The sequence below is a fragment of the Lampetra fluviatilis genome, chromosome 31, assembly GCF_964198595.1.
Source record: "Lampetra fluviatilis chromosome 31, kcLamFluv1.1, whole genome shotgun sequence".
Lineage (NCBI taxonomy): Eukaryota > Metazoa > Chordata > Hyperoartia > Petromyzontiformes > Petromyzontidae > Lampetra > Lampetra fluviatilis.
The window spans coordinates 4,220,821-4,241,456 of record NC_136305.1 but is presented as its reverse complement, the minus strand read 5'-3'; the positions used below and the strand labels follow the sequence as shown (position 1 = coordinate 4,241,456).

The window sequence follows — 20,636 nt, the reverse complement described above, 5'->3', positions numbered from 1 at the left end:
TGATGATGATGGTGGTGGAGTTGTTGGGACTTGTTTCGCGCCGTACGGTGGTGGTGGTGGTGTTGTTGGCGTGCTGGGTGCAGGCTGCGCTCTGCGCTATCGACCGCGGTGATGATGATTGGTGGTGGTGGTGGTTGTTGCACTCTGTGGAGCTTCTCTCTCTCTTTCTCCACTGCTGCCCTACTTTCTCTACCAGCCTCGTTTGTGACTGCTCTGTGGTGAACGTGGGTGGTGGTGGTGGTTGTAGTTGGTGGTGTGTGATGTAGTGGCGTATGGTGGTGGTGGTGTGTGATGTAGTGTTGTGATGGTAGTGGTGGTGGTGGTGTTGTGTGATGGTGGTTGTGGTGGTCTTTGTGTGATGGTAGTGGTGTGTGATGGTTGTGTTGCTGATGTAGTGTTGTGTGATGTAGTTGTGTGATGGTGGTTGTGGTAGTGGTGTGTGATGGTGGCGGTGTATGGACTGTACTGTAGTTGCTTTCTGGCTCTTTAACAAAGTTGCAAAGACGCCGACGGTACTCGCCCGGGTTCTTGGTTCGCCTACCCCCCTTCCTCCTTCTTCTCTCGCCACTCGGCGAACACGAGGCAACAACAACAACAGCACCACAACCACCACCAGCACCACCACCACCACGGCCGCCTGCAACGTTCGTGCCGTAGAAGAATCAACTCCGGCTTAGCTCGCACCGAGCGATGTTACGGCTCTAGTTGTTGTTGTTGTGGGTAGTTGTTGCTGTTGCTGCACGTCGGTGTGTGTATCGTGATGTGGGCGAAGCGATTCGCGTCGGGAGCTGCCGGAGCCGCTGCGGGTTGAGTCTCCAACCACCACCCGCTGCGATGGGCGAGTTGGACGCAAAGATGGCGCCGGCCTTGAGTGTGTGTGTGTCACTGTGTGTGTGTCAGTGTGTGTGTGTGTGTCACTTTGTGTCGTGTGTGTGTGTCTCTGTGTGTGTGTGTCACTGTGTGTGTGTGTCACTGTGTGTCACTGTGTGTGTGTGTCACTGTGTGTGTCAGTGTGCGTGTGTCACTATGTGCGTGTGTCACTGTGTGTGTGTCACTGTGTGTGTGTCACTCTGTGTATGTCACTGTGTGTATGTCACTGTGTGTGTGTGTCACTGTGTGTGTGTCATTGTGTGTGTCAGTGTGTGTGTCACTGTGTGTCATTGTGTGTGTCACGTGGCCTCAAGGTGCACATGGCCTGGCACAAGCGTCGTGGTGACGTCACCGCCACTTAGTGGCGAATGGCGGTTGTTGTTGTGTGTCACTGTGTGTGTGTCACTGTGTGTCATTGTGTGTGTGTCACTGTGTGTGTCATTGTGTGTGTGTCACTGTGTGTGTCACTGCGTGTGTCTCTGTGTGCATAAGGGGAGCGGTGGTGTAGCGGTTAGCGCACTGCGCTATGAACCCTGCGACCCGGGTTCGATTCCCGCCCACGGCCACCACCGTTGACGATTATCTGAACCGGTCCTGGGCCTCCCCTAGGTCGACTCAGCCTCAAATGAGTACCCGGTGCGGTGTGTAAACATCGCCACTGGGGAGACAAAGGCGGTCGGGCGTGGTGCTGGCCACCCACCCCCTCGTGAACCGTTCCGGCCTTCATAGGTGCTATTTGCTAATAGCACTTGCCCCTACAGTATGTTAAGGCTATACGGGGGTTTTTCTCTGTGTGCATAAGTGTGTCACGGTGTGTGTGTCAGTGTGCGTGTGTGTGTTGTCTCCACCACAATGCTGAGGGAGTATGCTGACGTCATGTCTGCACACACTCACATACACACTCTTGACACACACTCACATACACTCTCACATACACTGACACACTCACTCTCACACATGCACACTCACATACACATGCACACTCACATCCACACACACTCTGACACACATACAATCACATACACACACACACTCTTACACACATACACACACTCTGACTCACACTCTGACTCATACACAACAAAGGTGTGTGTGTGAGTGGAGAGCGGTGGTATAGCGGTTAGCGCGCTGCTCTACGAACCCGGCCACCCGAGTTCAATTCCTTCTCACGGCCAACAACCGATGATGATTATCTGAGCCGGTCCTGGGTCTCCCCTAGGTCGACTCAGCCTCAAATGAGTACCTGGTGCTTGTGTGTAAACATCGCCACTGGGGAGACAAAGGCGGTAGTGTGTGGTGCTGCTCAACCACCCCCTCCGTGTGCTTTTTCGGCATTAATAGGTGCTCGTCAACAGCACTTGTGCCAAAAGTCTATCATTTGATGGATGTCAGTGTCGGTAGCTGATGACATGTCTGCACACAAAGCTTAACAACTTAAATAGGAATATTAAGTCAAATACAGTCATTATCACGGCATGTGTTTCTCTGGGAGCCCGCTGTGTGTGCTTCATGCCATCCCTGAGAACACAGAGCTTCGTGAGCACTGCTCTGCATGTCTGCATCAGCTGATGGTCAGGACGCGTCCTGTAACCAATGATATAATATGCACAATCGTGTTCATATTGTGTATGGTGTGTGTGCTTCTGTACAAATGCTCGGAGTCAATGTATTAACGTAATCTCTGGGGTATAACATTTTTGTGTGCATGCATAAGCAATTGATAAAATATATGCCAAAAAAGTATGAATATTGTTGGTTTTTTTGTTCATTTGTTGATAAAAGCGTGTCCATGACCTCATGTCTGGGCACACAAAGGTATGTTCATTGTAGTATGTTGTGTACATTGTAGTATGTTGTGTGCGTACATAAGCTCACGTTGGGATGTGTACTTTAAATAATGGACAAAATGCAAGTCTGACTGCTAATGAGACAATGAGTGTTGAAACAGGTCCAGAGTTTTACTGGTAGGAACCTCCTGGTGACACCTGCCCACGGGATTATTGTGTCCGTCGTGCAGGGAGGGGCTGGGTGGGGAGGGAGGGGCTGGGTGGGTGGGGAGGGGCTGGTCACCACGTGGTGCCCTTATAAAACTCAACGTTTAACCTACTCACGCCGGCTTGTGCCCGCCCTCACAGTCGGGCATATTCGCGGAATACACCACGCTGCCGTTGACCCTGGCCATTGACTGAGCAACCCAACGTTCCTACCAGCTCCCTCCGCAGGAATGTGTTCGCCTGTGGACATACTTGTGCTGCAATGATGTACTCCCAGAAGGCCGTGTGGCTGCTGGGGGAATGTATAAAATATTATTTCATTGTGTTTGCGTGGAGGGACAAAGGCGTATTGGATCCGCACAATCGTGGTACAGTATTGTAAACGGTGTGGTTGTGGTTAGTTTGTCTGATGCTGGGAGTCCACGCGTGGTGTCATGAGTCCCTTCTTGACCAACCCGCCGATGAAGTATGGTCGAACAAACACTGAATACCTACTTACGCAGGCTGGGAAGCCTTCAACAGATCGAGCGCTATCACACAATCATGAATGTGCCATTCAAAGTTATTGTGTGTGTATTGACAAGTCATAACCCTAAGCTTTGTAATGTTGTGCCGGTTTGTTTCGCATCCTCTGTTTAGATCTACATACGTACATTAAATGATAATTTTATGTATAATATAATTGAATGTAAAGTATATACTTTGGTTGTGGGTTATTTGTTCTGGGTTCATGAGGTGCCCCTCAACTCTAAATCGTATGACAACACGTGATCTGCTGAAGGGCCTTCCTATTCACGCTATCGGTCTTGGGGTTGTTTGACCATACTTCATCACGCTGGTCGATGCAGGTTGGTTAATAAGGGGCTCCATGACCAGTTAAGATGTCACTCGCCATGGCAGGGAATCGAACTCTGGTCGCTGGATTCATACTTCATACTTGGAGTAGGCCTCGGCAAGGTTAGGTAATTTATTTTTACCCGGTAAAAGGGTAAAGGTGTCGACCATGCCAAGGGGTAATGTAAAGGGTAGGGTAAAGGTAGCGTGGAAAAAATACCCGGTAGGGTAAAGGTAGCGCAAAGTATTACCCGGTAAATACCCTGTTTACCACTCGCTAAAAGCTCTGTGGCGCAGTCCGTGGCCTCCATTTTAAATTGAAATCATTGATGTCGGAACAGATGGAGACGGGCCACGTTCTTGAGGTAGAGGATGAGGTCGAGGATGCCAGCAATGGCATTTCCGGGGTGGCTGCGAACAGCAATCGAAAGAGGCAGCCAGCGGCATGCGTTCCCGTGAGAGCACACGCACGATTGGATGGAGGGTCCTGCAGCATCGCTACTCGGACGTGCTCGCGATCCCGCCGACGGCAGTCGCTGCCCATATGGATGAGGGGTCACTGTTCAGCACCGTGTTCAACAACGTCGGCAACTCCGTCGACGATGGCGATGAAGTCGATCGTTTTCTGAGCATGGGCATCACGACCGCCAGTGCCTTCATTGACGTAATGCAGTGGTGGTCTCCCCGCAAAGAGATGCTCCCTGCCCACTACAAGATGGCCTGCGACTACTTGGGAGCGCCGGCGACGTCAACTCCCTGCGAAGGCGCGAATAGCGAAGCCGGGCGGGAGTTCACGTGCGTTCGCCAGTCGCTGTCGTCGACGCTCTTCATCCAGTCCATGTGCTTGCGCTCATGGTTCGCGGCCGGCTGCCTGAAGGTCCCGTCTAACTGGGCCGGAGTGGCGTTCGTCCGAGGACGACGGCAGGCAATAAGATCAGGTTGTTGATGAGATCGTCATCGAACAAGACGACTGGGACGAGGTTATGGAGGACAGTGTCGTCGACAGCCTCAATGCCCGATTCGAGAGTATTCTATACGATTAAAGCGCTCTACCTAGCATTTACCTGTTATAAACTTTTTTCATGTGTAGTACCCCGGTAATTAGCCTGTAATTGGGTAATTTGTATGGGGTAACGGTAAAAGGTAGGGTAAAGGTAGGCTCGTTGCTTTTAAACTTTTACCTTACCTTGCTAAAGGGTAAAAGGTAAGGGTAGAGTAATTGTATTGTGGTAAGGTAAAGGGTAGGGTAAAGGTAGGCTCGTTATTTTTACCTTACCTTGCCGCGGTCTAACTTGCAGTGCACACTCCACTGCCACACTGATTTATTAAACAAATATACTTTAGGATAAGTCGATAAACCCATGAGAGGTTTTTGGGTTAGATCGCGTAAATATAAATGTGCCATTCAACCCACCACCACCCGACACAGCCAATTAGTAAAGTTTGTCACGAAAACAAAACGTGCCAATTCGTTACTAGTTCAGCACACCGGTGTGTTGGAGAATAAACCTACATCTACAATTACACGATCTAACAAAAAAAAACTAAATTCTGGATATTGGTCGCGAAAGCCTACGTGTTGAGTTGATGAATAATGGGAAAATTCCCAAGTGTTGCATTCAGCAACATGTAAATGACGTGTGATTAAATCAACTAAAATAAGCCTCTTTTATCTTCTTGGTTCTTTCGGTAAAGTCACGTAGAAGGAAAGTAATAAAATAATAAAAAAGAAAACATAATAAAATAAAATAATTCTCACGACGTTTCGGCTACAACGCAAGCAGCCGTCTTCAGGTGAAGAATGAGACACTGCCAAGCTAGGAGCTTATATATAAGCTCCTAGCTTGGCAGTGTTTTATTTTTTATTATTTTATTATTTCCCTTCTACGTGACTTTACCGAAAGAACCAAGAAGATGAATCCCTGCAGTCACGAAAGCTTTAAATCGAAATTTAAGGCTCTTTTAGTCAGCCCGAGTCTCAATACAGGTATCTCTAGATTTACGAACGTTCGGTTCATGAAATTTAGCGTGAGCGCAATTTACAAATCGTGGACACTTTTCGATGAACGAAATCAAATTCCCGCGTTCACGAAATTTCACCGCGCGCCACGAGATCATCAAACGAGAAGCACGCGTTTATTTCTAGATTTGAAGCTTTCGTGACTGCAAGGAATCATATTCTTAGGTTGTTTCGGTAAAGTCACGTAGAAGGGAAGTAATAAAAGAATATGAGAAGCACGCGGTGTGGCGGTGGGGGAGAAGGCCCGCGTCATCCATTCGCGATGGCGTCACTACCCAACCCCTGCCCAACCACGTGCCCAAGGGGCAGGACCTAAAGAGGAAGGGACCGGGTTTATGGAGGTTCAACTTCCCATGTGGAAGCTAAAATCGTTGAATCATCGGGGGTTCGTTTCTGAAAGGTGCGACGACGAATATCGGAGGCGAAGGCTGAAGCAACAGACGATGTTGCGAGCGACGTGTGGGGGTGAGGCGACGCAAATCGGGTAGCGGTATTAATAAAACGACGACGTACTTGCAAAACGACGCTAACGGGAGAGACTTAAGAAATCAGGGTATTACTATACATGCAGCAGCCAGCATACTTGTAATGCTGTCGATGCGGCTACAAGCCATATCGTATTCTCAAATTGACTTAACGTGTAATCATGGCTTAGTGTGAGTAGTACTTTTTTATTTCTAACGTACTGTTTTGTTTCCAGTGTTGTCATCACACACGACAAAGTTTCCCTATAGCCTGGTGAAAGTGTTATATGGCGACAATCTGTTATGGCGGTATCGCACACAAGGGGTGATGTGGCCAGACCACACGTGCGTACATGCACATACACGGAAGTTACACTTATGGGTTTTATTTCCCATTTCATCGGAATTTCGAATTTCATGTGGGCTATTACAGATGTAAAGGTAAATAGTGATAACACAAAAACACTTTCAAAAGGTCAGATTCGACGTGAACATTTGCACAGTATCTTGGAAGTCACATAACTAGTGAGGTACAACACTCCTCTACACATCAACTCATGAACTTTGAAGACCTGAAGGTCTTTACACAATCAAACTCGACCATCTTCTTTACAATTAGTTTAAACACCCATAAATGCTAATTTTGGAATCAACAATTGGTGTACTAGTTGACTGCAGCTGACCTGGTCTGAGCGGTGAAGTTGTCGGGGGTGTTTTTTGGAAAAGATTTGGGAAATAGGATGGAGCTGAGGGAGTGGTGATGGAGACAGAAGATAAGTGCTGGAAAGGCGGCGAGGACCGCCGAGTGCCGTTTCCAACGTCACGGATGGTGGCACGTAGTGACAGCTTGCCCCTTCCCTTTTCGAGTGGAGCAGCGGCCTCTAGCCGGAGTCTGGCCCAGGGACAAAGCCAGCCATCGGACCGCCAAGCGGCCAGCCGCTGGCATCGTCGACAACAGAGTAACGTCGACCAACGCCCATGTCTGCCCTGGCATGGGAGTTGCCAGCCTGCGGTCTATATCACTGACAGCAGAGCAGCACCGGTCAATGCTCCCAGCTGCCCTGCTGAAGCCGCCAGCCACGTGTTTCGCCACGCCAGCCTGGGACCTACAGCATTGACAGTGGAGCAGCGCTGGAAAACATCCATGGCTGTGGAGTCGTCAGCCATGCAGGCCGGCAGCCTGCGGCCTACATGAGAGAGGGCAGCTATGGGCTCCGTTGCTCATCGTTGCCCAGCTGATGCCTCGGCCAGTCAGATCTCGACCAGTTCACATGCCAGCTGACGAGCCGCTAAGCGGGCGACCATCAGCAGCACCGACAGATTAGTTGTTTTTGGGGCCATGTACGCAGCCCGCCATACACCCGATGGCAAACCGCTGGCGTGAATTGAAGCTCATATTTTAAAGGGATTCTGGGTCTGGAACCCACATGGGTGAGGAGCTGATGTAGTGGCCGAGGTATGGGGGGGGGGGAAGATCTAGAAGAGGGGTTGGATCTGAGGGAGTGGTCATGGAGACAGGTGATGTTAGGTGCTGGAAAGCAGATGGGTTAATGATCTAAAACGATGGGTCGATGGGGTTGTGGGGTTCTGGTGGGAACGGGGCGAGGTTACAGAGCCTAAAACCATAATCACACTCGGTCCCATCTGCAAGTTTCACAGATTTTTCTGAATGGCCTCAACATTTGTGCCTCGTAATAGAGGTTAATGTTCCCTATGTTCTGCCGAAAGGACTGAAGCTGTATGTCTTGTAGCGCAAAGTACCCAAAACGTACAAGTTCTGCCCATGAGGTCCCATGATGGGAAAGAATATGGTGATTTCATTGTGCGATTATAGCATCGACATCTCCTTTTGCAGAGCATTCAAAAAGTTTACATCACGTCCTAGTTTTGTACAACAATAACAAAACACTGACAACTACGACATATCGACATATATAAACAAATTTCCATTGTTGAAATAGAGCACATTTCTAAAGGGCTACGTTCATATTTAGATTTTTATGCCAAATCGCAGATATCAATTTCGTCACGTATGCCACGATTGCAGCCTATCATCAAAGACGGTCACTACATCACATGCTTTCAGATGCGCTTCTGCGACCATCTGGAACGCTCTTCCCTTACGATATTACAAAGCCACTGGAGCTATGCCCTTCTAAATCTAAATTTAAAACTAATTACTTTAGAACTGCTTGTTTAGTTTGTCCTTCCCCCGCACTGTATGTCTACATACGGTGCGAAAGAAGTTAACCATACATACGGTGCAGATATTACCTTTAATGTCCAAAAAAGTTACTTTTTATACTGAAACGGTGAGACAAAGCCACATATCCACGTAAGGCGTAGGCTCTCACACGACCATAATCTTCTAGCTACACGAGTTCCTAATCACTGCGAGCGTAATTATGCCCCATTAATGTGTTAGCTTTCCCTGTATGCATGAGCACACACACATGTAGTGAGCATATATAGGTAAAATACGTTCATCATTAAGCCAATTGGAACACTATCCTGAGCTGACAATTTTGTGCACAAGTCTTGCATGCCAATTCTTTATAAGTTTTTCCAATAGGAGGGGTGGCCAAACTTTCCGATCCCGAGCTGCATCTAAAATCTTCATATGGCCGAGAACCACAAGACACACGTCACGGGGAATGGTCACACGGCAAGTTCACTCGCCCCGTTTGGTTGTGGCGTTTTAAACTCAGAAAATCTGTGGCAGCATCCCAACGCAGGATTCGTGTCTGGCTCTGCTACCAGATGTGTCCTGTTTGAAATAAACAAAAAAATCAAAATTGTCCGCGAATCTATTGTGATGGGACTTGAATTGCCCAGGAGCCACGTGGCTTGCAAGCCGCAGTTTGGCCGTGCCTATCCTCTACATTATACATGCATTGGACACATTGTCAATAGCATTAAATCACTTTGTATGCATAACTAAATCACCCATACATATAAGTTGTTGTAATTGGTATGGTTTAAGAGGGCAAAAGGAAATTACATGCGATTAAACAGCATCTGAAAGTTTAAATTTTTCATTAAATTTAATATAATAACGTATCAGCCTTTGTCAATTCACTGTTGATGAAGGCCTCTCCCGTGCTGTTAGTCATAGGAACCGTTCAGATATAACTTGCGAACGATGTTAGCTATGGGCGAGAATCACTCAGGTCGTCAAGTCCACAGCAGTGCGCCAACCACTGTGCCACCATTTCACTCATAAGAAAATAATTATTATTACGCGGGGAAGATATTGGTGGCATGTATATTACCAGAAAACATTTTCATGGTAAACACGTATGTGCACAGGGATGTTAATGCCTTCACAATTTAGGCATAACCTGGGCAGAATTCTTTAGCCACCAAATTTGGCTATTATAGATTTAAACATCCAAAATGTGTTGCAAGGACATGCGCTTTACATGATCACCAAAGGCGAAAAGGAATGTTTTAAATGTACAAATGACTGCCATCAATAGCATAACTTTATCAAGAGCTTTAGGTAACAAATTGCCCAGATAAGATAAGAACAAAAACAGTCTTCCCCCATATACAAACCCACTAAAAGTGCTTATAAAACATAGCTTCTTTTAAATTGCCATTCCTTGACCTTCCCGTGTCAAGGAATGGTAAACGAACATTGCATGGGGGACTCTCCCGTCATGGGATCAACACAAAGGGGATATTTCTAAATTTACAGTCAGTTACATCCAAATGCTCGGAGATTTGCAATAAATTCGTGCTCAAAAGGAACGTGTCGTCAAATTATATAATTGTGTAGGGCGAACAGAAAACGGACCCTAATAAGAATATTAAACGTACTCGCAGGAATCTGCGGAACTATGTACGTTCATCGTTTAGCAGTTACGTTTTCGACATTTGAATATTTTAGGATCTTTATTCTTTCAAAAGAAATTCTATTCATGCTTAATTGCATATTGTTTTAGCCATTTAAAAAAGAAAATTACTATTCCTTTGTGACAAGTTTAAGCCTACCTCCAAGAGCTTGCAGCACACAAGAGACAAAGCTGAAGTGACTTGGCCAAGGCAAGCAGGCCCATTATTTGTCACCCCGACTTTGAACTGCACGTCTCGACATTGGCTTCCTCTCCGTTCAAATCCAACAGCCCTTTCTCACTCGGTGGCACCATTCTCTCCATCCCCCCCCCCCCTCTTTCTTTTCAGCTCTCGTGCGGCGTCAAGCCATTTCATCGGCTTACTTTCGCTCGGTGGTGCCGGTGCCTCTCTCCGTTGCCCGCTCTCACGGCGTCAAGCTTTTCCTCCAAAATGAATTTCGGCGCTGCTGATGCCGTTGTCTGTCCTCCGTTCTTCTTGCCTGCCGCTGTTCCCGGCTGAGGCGCGCGTGCGGTACCACTGCACGTGCTGCCTAGTCGCTGCGAGGACAGCCTCGGGTTCTTCGTCTGTCCCGACACGCTGCCCACGCTGACGTTCTGTTCTCGCAGGTCTGACTGCGCTTTGTTGTGGTTGGGTGTTACCCTCTGCGCTTATGTTGCGGGTATTCCACTGTTAAAACAATGGCGGTAAATTAGTCCAACAGGAGTAAAAGCAGTGAGGAAATGTGTTTTCAAGCTACGTCTCAGAGCCAAAGAAAATTGTCATAAAACCGCAAATGTGCGATGCTAGACTGTAAAGATGGTATCTACTAAGTTGTTTGCAGGAAACACCAGGAAAAAGCACGATACAGACACACGAACAAGACGTGTACAGCTGGATGAAACTAAACTTCAGGAAACAAAGGCTGCACATTAAATCCATTGCGATTGTGACTGAGCTGAATGGATGCACTTCCTTTCTTTCTGTTTGGCGGAACAGGAGAAATCCTGTTAAAATAGTTTTCGGTTTTCTGCAGTGGTCCCACGGCACGACGCACGAGTTTTGTTTTGTTGCAAAGAATAGGACAGAACCTGTCCAAACTTGCTTTTCTTTCCTTTCCACCCGCGAATGAGTGAAGCACAAGCGCAGAAGCTTTTTCTTCCTCTCCGCTAAAAAAGATAGGACTCCCTCCCTCCCTCTCACCCTTGCGTGTGTGAGAGGAAAGGAGTGAAGCACGTCTAGTTTTGTATGTCCCATTGCATAAGATGGAAACACACAAGCGTATTTTCGAGATAAAAATATTCCGTAGACAATGGTATATCACTGCTAGGATAAAAAATGTCTCAAAGCTGTGGATTCTGCAGTGCTCACCACACATTCAACACCTATCGATTGCAATGTTTCCATCGAAATTCCTAAGAGACATAACTATTATGCCCACATAGAATGCAACAAAATATATGTGGGTGCTTGAATGCAATCGCCAAGTTCAAAAACAATTGTGCACATGGAGACTAAATTAATTACAATGTGTCGCAAGATCTAGTGCGTTTTGGAGATTGGCATGATTGAAAAATGGATTCGAATTATAAATTATTTCTTTGTGCATGTCAAACCTTTTAGTTTATCGGATAAAAGAGATGGTTAAAAAAATAACTCATGTTCTGGTAAAATTGTAGTCAAAATAACGTGATTCAGGCCACATTTTTTCCACTACTGCAAAAAACCGTAACATATGCAAGACACCCCCAACACCTTCTCTGTAGCCAAATTGCTGCCAAATGTGTACAGTGCAACACCTGGCAGGCTTTATAACCACACCGCACGGTATGCGTCGCTTCTCTAGGGAAACAGACTGGACATATGCTAATTTATCGCACGACATTGGCGGCTTCGTGCGCTGCAGATTCCAGAGAACTGAAAAAGCGGATTTTTTTTGGTGCAGCTAGAGCAATCGTAGCATCAATTTCCTTTTTTTGTGTGTGTAGAGAACAAGAGCGTCGCTTAAAACAAGAAAACGGCCTTGGGGTCGTCGACTCGGGACAAACGCAGCTGAAATGAATCCCTGGCAATGGCGGTGTGGAAGAGACGGGGGGGCTGTGATCAGGACGGGGTTGGAGGGGTGGTCTCTGGCTTTTCAGGAGTGACCACTTGGCTCACAAAGCCACCTCGGCGGTCTCTTCCCTGCGATCCCTGTCCTCCTCGTCGCCGGGGTAGGAGTGCCACGTGAGGCGCTCCTCGTAAAATGAAATCACCACCTGAGGGGGGAGGGGTGCACAGTTCAAGCAGGTAATTGCAGGGCAGCACCTTTACCTTTTTATATCCTACCATTAACGACGAAGTCAAGTTGAACCTGGAACTAGGTTTGCTTCATTCGTCAAGTAAATAAATACCTTTCAGCTTTTGCAGATTAACTGGTTATGATCACATTCAAATCAGATAAGCATATGACACGATGGAGAGATGGTAACTCCCTTGCCAAGTAGACAGGAGGTCATGGGTTTGAAATTGACCCTGACGCTTGTATATTTGTAATTTGCATGGTCTCCCCGGTATTGCATGGATTTTCCTCCGGATCCTCCAGTTTTTCCCTCCAAATTCATAAACATGCATTTAGAGTATTTGGCTGCTATAAATTTCCACATGATAATCCACTTCGTTGAGCTATTATTTGTGGGCAGGTCGCTTCTGAAAAAGAGCTATATAACTTAGTGGGCCTTACCTGTTAAAATATAAATAGTTTACATTAAACCAAGTACAAATATTGTTGACGTTCTGCGAGTTAAGAAGTCCAGTAAATGTGTGAAAGTCGTGAATTTGAAAATCCATGTATACCTGAGGGCATTTAAGGTTGGCCTCCTTCGCTGGTACCAGATCCGCCTCGTCAGAATCTCTCCTGTCGATAAAAAAAGCATTCAGGAAAATTAACCAAACTTCCCCACAATGCACTATATGGTCATATTCGCTCGGTATTGCAGATGGAATTCTCCTGCAAGAATATAGGATGGATTCAGCCTTCACATCGCACCCATCGTTAGTACCAAACTGTAAGTGAAGTGCATGTACAAAATACATATGCAGAGGACCAAAATGCCCTGTTTCAGGAAAGTTTTTTTAATATTTGAAGAATGTAAAAATTCCGTGTGTGAACAAATACTAAATAGTATGACAAACTACCTTTTAAAAAAGGCGATTTTAAGAGTTCAATAACATTGGGTCAAACGAATACAATCTCAGCTCTTACCACTTCATGAGAAACATGAGCTCTCCACTGGAATCTGTGGCGCCGATGATTCTCTCCGGCTCCAGGCCCCGAGTGAAGCCTCGGATTCTGTCGTCAGCCTTGGAGATACAGAAGTGAATCACACACATCTTTTAGAAAAAAACACCAGGAACCAATGCAATGGTTTCAATGGGACTACTACAGTGCTCACTTCCTCACCTAAAAAGCAATACAAATCATGCGTATCCATGGATTCTATCACACTTTCCAACCTGTTTGTCCTCAGAAATATTAACATTCAATTTATATTTCTCTTAGTTATTTTGGTTATACACCCTCTAAATATTCCCCACTACAATTACCAGAAATGAAACCATCGCCCACCTGCAAACTGGCACATTATTGACTGCCCCTTGTTGCTCAGCAACTACATTACTAACAACAGCCAAGTAGAATGCCTTCACACCTCTAGCATCACACTCCCGAGTGTGAACTTTTAGTGAGGCCCATGACAATATGTTGACTGCAGTTGGCATTTGGCAGCAACCCCCACCCTAGCCTTCTCGGGTCTAATGCAATCACTGGACATGGCTGCATAATAACAATTATAAATACCAAGCTGCAGAACCCTGACAATTGCAGGCGATTCCTTAATTACCCACTTATAGGGATGTATATTTTTACGAAGCGCACTGGTTGCAAATTGCATCTCGAAAATTTGTAATGCACAGTTTTCGCATGGTCAGGAAATCAATGTGGAAATGTAGCCATAACCCGTGCCAACAATTTCCTGAGTTCTGTGATTATATATTGGAGTATTTGGCTATCAATAAGTGTTTATACATGTGGGATGAACTCAAAGCACCCAGAGAACACCCATTGGTGCAAAGGGGTTAACACTCCATACGCCATACAGATCAAAATGAATCTACTTGCTATACTGCCATCATACCCTGGCAAACAGCCCCACATATGGAGACGCATGCCCAACAGGTAGGGAAGGAGTTTCACGAATTTGTGATCCACCAAACTCTTGTTTTCAAAGCGATTGATTAAAGGTGTGCAGCACAGCCAACACGCGCCTTGTGTAGTCAACGTTCTGTTACACAGAATATAACTCACCTTCCTTTCCTCTTTCTTCTTCTTGGAACGGCCGTCATCTGAACCATTGAGGGATGAGGCCTTGCGCTTCTGCCCTTCCCCCCGTTCCTCGCTGGCCCCGCTATGTTTTGGCGTCGACTTCTGAGACTCCAGGTATTGGCTGATGAGCTCTGGGCAGTCCAGGTTCTCCTCTGGCTCCCAAGTGTTGTCGTCACTGGTGGCAACACGGACGTCCAGGCTGGCGTCAGCGATTTTTGAATCCCCCCTCCTCCCACCCCTTGGCTGTACAGCAAGTAGGTCAGAAGCTTTATCGGTGGGGTTGCTCCTACAATCAGATCTGGAATTCGGAGTCGCATTGCTGAAAACTTAATAACAAATGTGGCATGTGACTACTCGGTCCCCCATCAACAATTTGCAAATCCATTCAAAAGTGTTACCATTTCTTCTGTATTGATATATTTGGATCTTGTTTGCACGCTTTAGTCCACTCAATTAGCCTAATCATAACATTACCATAGGATGTGTAGGAGAATTAGATTGTAATCAACGATTTGATACATTATAACATACCTGCTGACTACTAAACACTCATTAGTGAAATCACATGATACAAGTCTTACATCAAATTTATATTTTAAGAAATTAAGGGACTGTGTTAGAAGTGGTGCACAAGCACAAACAAAAGAAATCCATTGCAAATTATTAATGTTGAACTTTTTTCAGCTTTAAAGTAAAATAATGTGGAGATATCTCTTGCCAAACATCACTCCACGATGAAGAATGCAATTGTTCAATCATCATCATCAGTCACGATTAATTTGCTGATGGATGTGCGGCCTCCCACAAGTCACCCTCACTCACGGTCCTGCATGCACGAGTTGATTACACTTAATTTCAACAGCGAAATATCTCTCGAGCGTGTTCTCTCTTATTTGACCGGGTCATGCCATCATCTCTGCTAGCAATATGTCCTGCCCCAGCACACTTATGTTCCTTAACAACCTATATGCCTATAACTTGCCTATATTTTATAATGCATGTGTTCCTAATCTCTCAGTGCAATTCCAAGCACGTTTCAGATAATATACACAATTAAAATATGAATGTCAGGCACATGCACATGCTAGTTTGCATACGTAAATGTTACCCTATTATGTTTCGCTACGAGTAGTGAGATTCTGAATCCTCAATTCCCAGCTGGGTGGATTATCAACTAATTGTCTTTTGGCCATGCAAGACAGTATGCCACTCTTACTGTGAGAAGCCCTTCCACTTGAGCAGGTATTCAACTTTGCCCTTGACCACTCGCCGGTCAAGCACCTTCTCCACCACATACTCCTCCTCCTCCAGCTCTCCTTCCGGTACCCCTCCACCCACCACCTCTTCCTCTGCCGCCTCCTCTTCCTCCGCCTCCTCTTCCTCAAGGTGCTTCTTGTTTTGCTTGCTCTTCCCCATCTTCTGAAAATTACGTTCACGAATTAGTCGGGCTGATGATCGATAGTTTGGTAATGGTTTTGGATGATCAATTAAAGGTTACAAGTCACAGAATTACATATCAAATCAAGTTCCGTTTTATTAATGATCGAACCTAATGGCACGTGCGAACTTTCTACCACATGGCACATTTCAGTGTAGTTGGTCACGTGACAATCCATTACATACCATATGAGAAAATAACCTAAGAGCCCTTTGTCAGTCCACTGCTGGATGATGGCCTCACCAGACCATGTCGGTCATCGGGTTTGTTTTACCATACTTCACTACCCTGGTCAGTGTGAGTGGTGTAAGGCGGAGTGCATAGAAGCACAGCACAACAGACTTTGCTGCACTGCAACGTAGACCCACAGCTACCTATGACAACATGGCGTGCATGGTGGTCATCCATCGAAAGACAATCCATCCAGACTTACCCACTGCTTTACTTCCTAGATCTGACGAGATTACGATTTATGCATGGGCATTATTACATAAGAGGAATTCATCATTAGCCATGGTCAATCCACTGCTGGATGAAGGCTTCCCCAAGCTGTCGACATTTATAGGCATTATTGCTATATACTGTACCACATTAACTCATGCCATCAATATTCCTGTCAAATTTGAATTACTCGATCGCTATTACTTTATTAACCTGTACCACTCCTTAACAATGGATATTATAAAATAATAAACATTCATTGCCCCTTCAGAACGTCCTGAGATTCAGTCTGGATTTCCTGGACAAAAAACGATATACTATACTGCAGAGGTGTGGACTCGAGTCATGTGACTTGGACTCGAGTCAGACTCGAGTCATGAATTTGATGACTTGCGACTCGACTTGGACTTGCATAACAATGACTTTGTCCCACCTATGAGATGTGGACTCGAGTCATGTGACTTGGACTCGAGTCAGACTCGAGTCATGAATTTGATGACTTGCGACTCGACTTGGACTTGCATAACAATGACTTTGTCCCACCTCTGCTATACTGTACTGTTATTACTGCACCGTATTACTTACACATATAGCACAATGTCAAGAGAGTAATTCCCTGGGTTGCAGAAGACCTGACGTACAGATATTCGACTTTACAGAAATGCTCCCATAAATCATGTAAAAAATGTAAATATACGGAAATGTTTGCGTTAGTTACATAAGCGCAAACAGTGCAGCGCGGAGAAGTTGCAGATGAATACCACGAAGTGAAGCGTAAGGCAAGTCACCTTCGCTCCACCAAAACACTGCCTTCACCGAGCCCGAGTTTCACTAGGATTAAGTCAATGGAATTTTTCGAAGCATTACCTAATTCTTTTCCTTTTGTAGCATTATGTAATTGTTTTCTACGCTTAGGACTATCATTTTTTCCCCCATGTTTCTATTACTAGCTTTCATTTTACATTAATTTAATGAGTTATTTACTGTATGTACTTTAGAACAATTACACTTCGATTGCTTATGGTCTCAGCCAACAGCAATCGTAGAAGTCTAGGCCTTGCCTAACACACGGTAAACGAACAGTCGGAAGTGACTGCTATTAAATTATTTCGTGGTATTCATAAACAGTTGGACACAGTATCTGTTCTATTAGTTTAATAATGGGTAGTGTTAACGTAAATATTCGATCAATTAAAGAATCATAGGAAGTGCAGAGCCTATACACAGCGATACAATGCAGGTAGTGATATAAAAGGGACAACAGCGCGAAAACGAACAATGTCTAGATTTGAAGTTTTAGTAATGCTTGAACAAGGGTCCTGCAAAGATAGGCTTTAAAATGTGCAATGACCCCCTGGGTCCATCGGTTGGAGGACTGAATGTGTTTGGTGGGAGAAACACTACTTTCATGTTTGGGTGAATAGCATCTAAATGTGGGGCGTGGCCAGGAGCATTAATTATCAACCACAAGCAAAATCTTGAATGGGATGCCCTCGTCTCTGCAGCATTTTTAAGCATCGGGAGTAAAACAATTGATGAAGCAATCCTCCAATATTGCTTTTGTGACCCAAGCCTTTGGACTTGAATGGAAATAAACTGGGTCACCTTACTGATGCCCTTAAAGGCACTGGGATTTTCCAAATGATACACGATCAGTGGTTTCAGTCTGTGATCTCCGCTGCATTAGCCCCAAGCAGGAGCATAAAGGCGATCTTTCGCAGCCTTAAAATCTGGCTTTGTCTTTTCCTCATTTGAAATGTATGTTTTTTCTGGCATTTTTTCCCAAAAAGTCCCATCTCACGAGGTTAAATATTTGCCCTGCCATATAACCACCTTCATTATTATTTTTTTTCAACACTGCAGGATATAATTCCGTTGCTTACATATCAGCACTGGCAGTTTCACATTATGAAACGAGGCTTAAATCTATTAAACCAACCATGACTGGCCACAAATTTAGCGTCAGGATCACCGTGCTTCCATTTCACGTCCTCGAAAAGACTTTAAGCCTTAACTTTAATCACCATAAGGCTAAGCGCGCTTGAATTGTATCTTCCATCCACAACGTAAGCAACTTATCCATCTCAGACGGCACCTGATCGATCGCTGCTTATCACAGTTTATTTTAAAGGTGCCGAACCTTTCACATGTTTTAATTCTAGATTTGGAAATATTGCAATTGGGGATCTTCCTCTATACAAGCACTGTCCTTCAAATTTGTAGTCACTGTTGAGGTAGTGAGACCGAGCTCATGTGAGATGAAATAGTTTTGTCGCTGCTTAGTTATTGTCATTTTCTGCTCTAAATAAATCACTTCACGCCTACGAGCAAGCCCTGCACTCTTGCTAGCACTTGGTCGCTTTCCAGTCATTATTGCAATGCATTGAAGGGTGATGTTACATTGAAAGTTACGAGACGATGTAGCGGGTATACGCACGGTAACAATGTAACAGTGTGACTGAGAGTGCAGAGCGGCTTCTATCAACGCCTTGGGGAAGATGCTGCCTGCCTTACACCTCGCTCCGCGGCATTCATTCGCAACCTCACTGCTCCGCACGACTTGCGCACAAAAACTTCCGCATATTGATTTTTTTACATGATTTATGGGAGCATTTCCGTAAGGGGGCATTTCCGTAAGGGGGCATTTCCGTAAGGGGGCATTTCCGTAAGGGGGCATTTCCGTAAGGGGGCATTTCCGTAAGGGGGAATTTCCGTAAGGGGGCATTTCCGTAAGGGGGCATTTCCGTAAGGGGGCATTTCCGTAAGGGGGCATTTCCGTAAGGGAGCATTTCCGTAAGGGAGCATTTCCGTAAGGTCGGGTCTTCCACAACCTGGAGACTGTTTGTACACACACACATTCTTCTTTATTGATATTGATTGATGTATTGAAATAATTGCCCCATATCGGCAGAATAATACCCTCAGGTAAATCTTGCAAATAAAAGTTTCCTGGTTTCTCGAGTCTTTACCTGGTTCAACAAAATAAACTTGAAACTTAAAGCATATACTGTATGTGAAAGCAATTATGTTACAATTGGGGATTAGTGAGGCCATCATCCATCCAGCAGCGGACTGACAACGTGCTGTACATGTACAATATGTTACTTACATCAGTATATTGATTAACCAATGTCATGTAATTGCACTACAAGTACGGTGCTTGTACACTGCATTGTACAAGCACCGAGATGGTTATCTCCCCCACCCCCCGACTTATTGGCTCCTCCCTGCCCAGCCCCCTATATAAAGACACGTGTCTTGAATAGCTATACTGTACTTCACACGCTACAGTGATTTGACTGCGCAGTTACACCTGATGACGGATGCTTGTGTTGCTTCCGAAACGTCGTGATTCAATTTAGTTATTTTAATGTATTAATATTTTCTTTTACCTACGTGACTTTAGCGAAAAAACCTAAGAGTATCATTCAACCATAATTATCAATGCACAAAGTCACAAATCGCCCCATCCACTACTGGATCTGAGATGAGCTCCCCCCCCAACGCAAGCCGCGGTTTCACCTCTTAACGATGCTACAAATCTAATAATCCACTTAGCATCTGTGCACACAAACTCGATAACTTTCTCGCGGTGGTCACCCCGGACTATTTAACACTGCAGCAATGTATCATTGTTATTATTATTACGGCCGATTATATTTTTTAATGCACGGGTTTCCTAATGAGTTGTTTACATGCAGAGCCCCCCATTGTTTAAAGTCCTGCGTAAGCACATTCACGTCAAAATGTACAAAAATATTACACGCTTCACCTTACGATTGATAACAGCGCATATTAACAACAAACAAACATATACAGCTCCGGACAAGTTAAACAACATAACCACCTCGTACATTTAATTAATTAGCGAGATTATAAACAGCCGCGGCCTAAACGCAGCCTCAGGAGCAAGGCCCGAACAGCTTCGAAACCGTAAAAGACACCATCGACGGCATTCGCACAAACTGTTACGTGCTTGCAGCGTTGCGAGGTTATAAGAGGTTGTGATTGACCGAGTGAAGACGTGCCAGCTTTGTGTAAGTTGTTGTCTTTTGTGTGTTCTGCTTTGTTGTGGTTTACCGCTCGCTCGGTGGCCTTCTCGAAGTTTCCCTCGCGTCGTGCGTTCGGAACCGGATCCAGAACGAACACAAACCCCTCCCCCCCCCCCGGAGATCCGGTTCCTCAAATCGTAATTACAATAAAAAACATAGAAATAGTTTTTTCGGTAAAGTCACGTAGATCAAATAAATTTTAAAAAATTATAAAAAAAAAATAGAAATTATAATAGAAATAATAAAACACGACGTTTCGGAAAAATCCTCACTTAATGCAGTAAATTTAGCTGTGACGGTCCCACCTGATGACGGAGACTTGTGTT

The 20,636-nt window shown here is 45.3% G+C and overlaps 1 protein-coding gene across 3 annotated transcripts; it reads right to left on the bottom strand.

Annotated features, from left to right (window-relative positions):
* Window positions 1-9,654: 9,654 nt before the first annotated feature.
* LOC144943467 (chromobox protein homolog 1-like) lies at window positions 9,655-20,403 on the bottom strand. 3 transcript variants are annotated; one of them, XM_078870916.1, is made up of 6 exons: window positions 20,339-20,403; window positions 15,596-15,795; window positions 14,362-14,677; window positions 13,261-13,358; window positions 12,852-12,912; window positions 9,655-12,274 (listed from the first exon to the last, which is right to left on the bottom strand). In XM_078870916.1, the coding sequence occupies exons 2-6, from the start codon at window positions 15,793-15,795 to the stop codon at window positions 12,173-12,175; spliced, it is 777 nt and encodes a 258-aa protein (XP_078727042.1). In that variant the 5' UTR covers window positions 20,339-20,403; the 3' UTR covers window positions 9,655-12,172. The 3 variants fall into 3 exon arrangements, with proteins under 3 accessions (XP_078727042.1, XP_078727044.1, XP_078727043.1); XM_078870918.1 differs by having other exon boundaries at window positions 15,596-15,798; window positions 20,339-20,395; XM_078870917.1 differs by having other exon boundaries at window positions 14,362-14,554; window positions 15,596-15,798; window positions 20,339-20,393.
* Window positions 20,404-20,636: the final 233 nt, after the last annotated feature.

What these genes read in the sequence shown, in the direction of transcription:
- LOC144943467 (XM_078870916.1), bottom strand. Translation starts at nt 15,795, where the DNA reads ATGGGGAAGAGCAAGCAAAACAAGAAGCACCTTGAGGAAGAGGAGGCG. An exon ending in AAGTGGAAGGGCTTCTCACA is followed by an intron (nt 14,678 to 15,595) that starts GTAAGAGTGGCA and finishes TCCGAATTCCAG; the next exon opens with ATCTGATTGTAGGAGCAACC. An exon ending in CCAACCTTAAATGCCCTCAG is followed by an intron (nt 12,275 to 12,851) that starts GTATACATGGAT and finishes CTCCCCCCTCAG; the next exon opens with GTGGTGATTTCATTTTACGA.